This window comes from Impatiens glandulifera, chromosome 1 (genome assembly GCF_907164915.1).
Source record: "Impatiens glandulifera chromosome 1, dImpGla2.1, whole genome shotgun sequence".
NCBI lineage: Eukaryota > Viridiplantae > Streptophyta > Magnoliopsida > Ericales > Balsaminaceae > Impatiens > Impatiens glandulifera.
In genome coordinates this window covers 108,093,721-108,099,271 of record NC_061862.1, presented here as the reverse complement: position 1 = coordinate 108,099,271, position 5,551 = coordinate 108,093,721, and the positions used below count along the sequence as shown (strand labels likewise).

At 25.3% G+C, this 5,551-nt stretch overlaps 1 protein-coding gene across 1 annotated transcript; it reads right to left on the bottom strand.

Moving 5' to 3' along the window:
• Positions 1 to 394: 394 nt before the first annotated feature.
• LOC124922783 (beta-glucosidase 12-like) lies at positions 395 to 4,868 on the bottom strand. The gene is made up of 13 exons (XM_047463492.1): positions 4,743 to 4,868; positions 4,561 to 4,630; positions 4,409 to 4,467; positions 2,934 to 3,009; positions 2,627 to 2,704; positions 2,442 to 2,529; positions 2,112 to 2,367; positions 1,918 to 2,033; positions 1,318 to 1,535; positions 1,214 to 1,245; positions 1,018 to 1,120; positions 758 to 860; positions 395 to 563 (listed from the first exon to the last, which is right to left on the bottom strand). Exons 1-13 carry the CDS (start codon positions 4,863 to 4,865, stop codon positions 395 to 397), a joined length of 1,491 nt encoding a protein of 496 aa, XP_047319448.1. The 5' UTR covers positions 4,866 to 4,868.
• Between the last annotated feature and the right edge of the window lie 683 nt (positions 4,869 to 5,551).

Here is a 5,551-nt window from a genome sequence, read left to right as displayed (position 1 = left end):
CAAGTAAAAATAGGAGGCAATAACAATAGTAAATATAGCATAATCATCTACACAGAAATAAACTTAATAATTAATGATATAGTTCTTTGATTTTTTTCTCAAAATAATAATAATTTAATAGGCCCAGCCCAGCATTCCGTCACAATCCAAGCCTATTGGGCTCATTGATTTATTTGCCTTCATGTGGAGTTTATTGAACAATCAAACATATTATTAAGAAAAGAAGATTAACATCAAACCAACTAGTTTTAGTTATTTAAATTTGTGGTCCTTACAAGTTTATCATAATGCTACGATAAATAAAAGAAAAGAAAATTGTATGGTTGATTCTGAACGATAATCTTATTATTTGAAATGGAATGTAAAATTCCACACTATAAAAAGTTCAAGAGTCTCATTTGTTGAGAAACATTTTAAACCAACGAGCAGAATACTTGAGATATCTTTTGAGATCATCTTTATAATCGACATAAACAAGTCCAAATCTCACGGCGTAACCAAATTTCCATTCAAAGTTGTCTATTAATGACCAACAAAAATAACCTTTTACATTAACACCGACTCTGCAATTAAATATATTTAAATTTGAATTATTGTAGGAAGAAAAAGTTAAATATATTTAAATTTGAATTATTGTAGGAAGAAAAAATTAGATATATTTAAATTTGGATTATTGTAGTAAGAAAAAATTAAATATATTTAAATTTGGATTATTGTAGTAAGAAAAAATTAAATATATGTAAATTGCAACACTTACTTGATTGCATTTTCGACCGCTAGGAGGTGAAGATAATAGAAAGATACTCTTTGATTATCTTTAATGCCTTCTTCTGTTGTCAAATTATTTTGATCTCCCATTCCTAAATTCAAATAACAATAACTTCTTTTATTAATTTCATTTCATTGGTTATTTTAAATTAGAAAAAAAAATTGAATATAATTTTTTTGAAATAGTTTAAGGGTTCATTTATGATTTTTCAGTTTTCAAATAATTTAAACCAAAGAGTGTAAACTTACCATTCTCTGTTATGTAAATAATGGGATCATTATACTTTTCTTTGGTGTAAACTAACAACTCAGTAAGACCTTTGGGGTAACTGTAAACACCAGGCATTCCTGTCTACAAAAATTAAAATTTTACCAAACAAATTAAACAATAAAATAGAATAATTAATTTATATTTGCAACTAATGCAATACAATAATTCACCTACCGGCTTTCCTAGGGCAACTCCATTGCGAATGGCTGAATGAAGTAAAACGAAGAATTAAAATAGTAAAAAATATATGAAAGATTAAGAAAATGTTAATTGCTTACTTGTGAAATTAACTTGAGCATCAGTTATGTAGCTAAGGTTCACAGAATTGGCTGAAGGTACACTTATTGCATAATTTGTGCTATAGTAATTTAGGCCAACGAAATCATATGATCCTTTTATCAATTTAACTTGTTTTTCTGTAAATTTTGGTAGTCTTTTTCCTACAAGTTCTCTCATGATCTCCGGGTACTCTCCGTACACTATTGGATCGATAAACCTGTCCAAAATACAAAACAATTATTGAAGTTCTCAATCTAATCATTAACTTATGTGATCTAAATAGTGCCACTTAGTTACCACTTTAGTATTATGTTGCAATATGAGTTAAAGTGTTTTTCTAAAAGTAGTAAAAATGAAAATAATCTCAATTTTAAGGGGTTAGAATTTTTTTACTTATTTCGCAACAATTTATGCAACTATATTTGAGGTTGCACAATAAAACGTTAACATAATTATGTAAATTTAAGTTATTTTATATACACTAACTAATTTCTCGAATCACATTTATAGTGGCGATAATATAGCTTTTTCTATAATCTAACCTTTCTCTTAACACAAATGTTAAGTGTTTAAGGAGGGTTAGTTATAGTTTGACTTACCAACCATAATTAAAATCTATAGCCCTTTGAGCAGCTTCCTTGTCATCTTTGGTTTTGGAAAAGGGATGTGCCCAATAACACAACAAAGTTATCCCTATCTGTCCCTTTTGGTAACCCTACAACATAGAAAAATAAAAATCAAGTTAACTCAACCTCTATGAATCTTGAACTAAGAGTTGGGCCATAATGTGTACCTGATATTTGTCCTTATAAACTTTGACTGCGGCTGCATGAGAAATGATGAGATTATGAGAAACAATATAAGGCTCGGTGCCAGAGTCGCCAGCTGGACAACCCGCGTTCATCCATGCAGAGCAACGTCCAGGCGCGATATGACCTGTATTGTAACCGCCAATACTGTAAGACCACGGCTCATTCATCGTTATCCAATACTTAACCCTATCTCCAAACTCTTTGAAGCATAACTCCGCAAAATCCTTAAAATCGTCGCTACATCAATCAACACATAAAAAGTTAAATTAATACACTAATTTGTTTGTAAGATAATGAGTTCAAAACTTTACACAATACGAGGGCTAAGAAAGCCGCCATATTCATCTTCGAGAGCTTGGGGAAGATCCCAATGAAAGATTGTTACATAGGGCTGGATTCCTGTATGCCCAATTAAGAAAATATACAATTTTATTAATTTAATTTTAAAAGGGAATAAAATTAATAAATGTTATAATTAAGATGAAATTGTATTAACCCTTAGATAGAAGTTGGTTGATGAGGTTGTTGTAGAATTTTATGCCAGCCTTGTTTATTCCTCCACTGAGATTGCCTCCTAATTGACAATTTAGATATAGAAAATATTAAAATTCACATAAAAATGTCTATTTTTCTTTAGAGCCCACAATAATTGGACCAAATTAACGTATAGATTTATTTTAGATTTTTATTCAAATTATTTTCTAAATAATTACGATCTTTCACCTTTTTATTAGTGTTTAAAGAGATTTATAATTTAATTAAAGATATTAAATATGATATTTGATGAAATTAATTAAGCTTACTAGGTAATATTCTAGCCCATGAGATAGAAAATCTGAAAGCATCCATTCCAATGTTCTTCATGAGTCCCACATCTTCCTTCATTAATGAATTCAATCACATTCATATTACAAATTATTTTAATTTTTACAATAGTCCTGCTTAATAAACAAAAACACTAGTGTTTGGTTTATTTAAAAATATCTTAGAGGTTAAAGCTGGGCTATAACTTTATTCTTTCAAATTTTTGTTTGAAAAAGATTCTAAAACTTTATACTTAATAGAACATATATATGTTTCTAATTAAACCGATATACTAAATACATTTTATAATAGTTTTTAAATATTAAATAAATTACTAGAATATATAAAAGCGTAGATACTGTATTGAGGCATTAACCACATTACTTAAAAATCATTCAAAATATTAATATGTATAAATGATAGGGAGAAGAAATTTGGAGGAGGGAACGAAAAAAAAATAGTTAAAAAAAATAATCAATTTTCTTTTTCTTTAATTCTCTCCTAACTCTCTATCTTTTTTTCCAACCATCATCATTCACTTTTCATTTCTATCATAATTCATAATCACTCCTCCTATTAATTTATAATTTTTGTTATTTATATCACAATTTCATTTATTTATTTGCTTTTTAAAAATTGTCAAAATAATTATCAATTTATAAATTAATAAAATAGCTATGCAAAAAGTAAAAAAGTAATATTTTGACCAATTTTCAGATCATATTAATTTTGTTAATACTTATTTTTTATTAAATATTTTTTTACTCTTTTTTTTAAATGACACAAGAATTTTTTTTTGGGCAATGGCTTAATTATTATATTTTGAACTTGTAAATGATATTTACTACCAAAATATAAGTAATAACCATGATATTTTGGTTGTTTAATGTCCATGTTTTTTAAAGTATTATTAAGAATATTTGGATCATTTAATAAAAAAATAATTTATTCAATTTCACCAAACATTATTATTTTAAAAACAAATCACATAAAAATAATCCCCAAACTTATATAATGGGTTCTAATTATTTTTGACTGGACGAGAATTCTAACCAAATCAAGAAAACAAATAATTAATAATTATATATATATATATATATATAATATAATATATTAATCCTTTTATTAATTTCCATTATTTTTTTTCTTATTTAGCAAGTTTCAATATAATATTATTGAAAATTTTGGAACAATATACAAAGGTTATAATCTATACCACATACTAAACAAGATGAAGTTTTAATAAAAATTCATTAGACTATTCCATTTTACATATTACAAGTGACAACATTTCAAACAAGTCCTTAAAGTATATTTACAAAGAATTGATTTTTTTTTTTATCTGAATTCATACTAATCTTCATATCCAACTCCAAAAATTATTTTCAAATACTTTTTAAATATAAATTCATACTAATCTTCATATCCAACTCCAAAAATTATTTTCAAATATATATATATGGATGATATGTACCTTGTAGCGATGATAAAAGTCATCAGCAACGTCTCCAGTGCTTCTATCCAGAACTTTCTCTTCATTATTATAAATTATATATAATCAATTATTTTCAATAAATAACCATTGACTTATTAAGAATTAATTATAGAAAGTACATGTAAAGAGACCTGGGAACTTATGTGTAAAAATATCGTATATGTTTGGACCTTTTCCATCCTCCTTTGCGCCACCTTCGGTCTACAATTAATCAAACACGTGGAGATGATAAAATCATCTCATTGATTAATTTTCCTTTATAAATATTTATAAAATTATGATAAAAAAATTTAAATTATTAAATTCTCGTTACCTGATAAGATGAGGTAGCAGTTCCAAAGATAAAATTACTGGGAAAATTAGTACGATTATAGGAAGACATGGGAAGACTGTTTTTTGCTTTTACTCTAATTGTAACCATTATTATTATCGTCATTACTAAGACTAGGATCACATTGGACCTTGGATTCAAAATAGCCATGATCTACCTTAATGACACAATTCAACACAAATTAACTACCTTTCTCTATTTAAATAGAATTATATATTCAACTAATCCTATATTATAATAATATATATGTATATCATTGGGATTGGGAATGGAAATATAATATATTTAAACTTTTGAAAAAGTAGAAAAAGTAAGTTTATTTGTATTTAATTTAAAAGATTAATTGAATTATAATAATCATTGTTTTAATAAATTTTCAGAATACACAAATAAAAGGTAATTTTTTTTATATATATCTGTTTAATTTTTTAAATATTTATTGAATTAGATGTAACTTTTTTTTTTAAAGTGTATAAAAATAATAATTTTTAATACATTTTTAGATATATTTGTATACACTCATTTTTATACCATAATAAATAATTTTAAGCTAACAAATGATTTAAAAAAATATTTTTATTTTTTATATATATCTGTTTAATTTTTTAAATATTTATTGAATTAGATGTAACTTTTTTTAAAGTGTATAAAAATAATAATTTTTAATACATTTTTAGATATATTTATACACTCATTTCTACACCATAATAAATAATTTTAAGCTAACAAATGATTTAAAGAAATATTTTTATTCGGATTCATTGTACGGAATTGAGACAAATAATTATTTT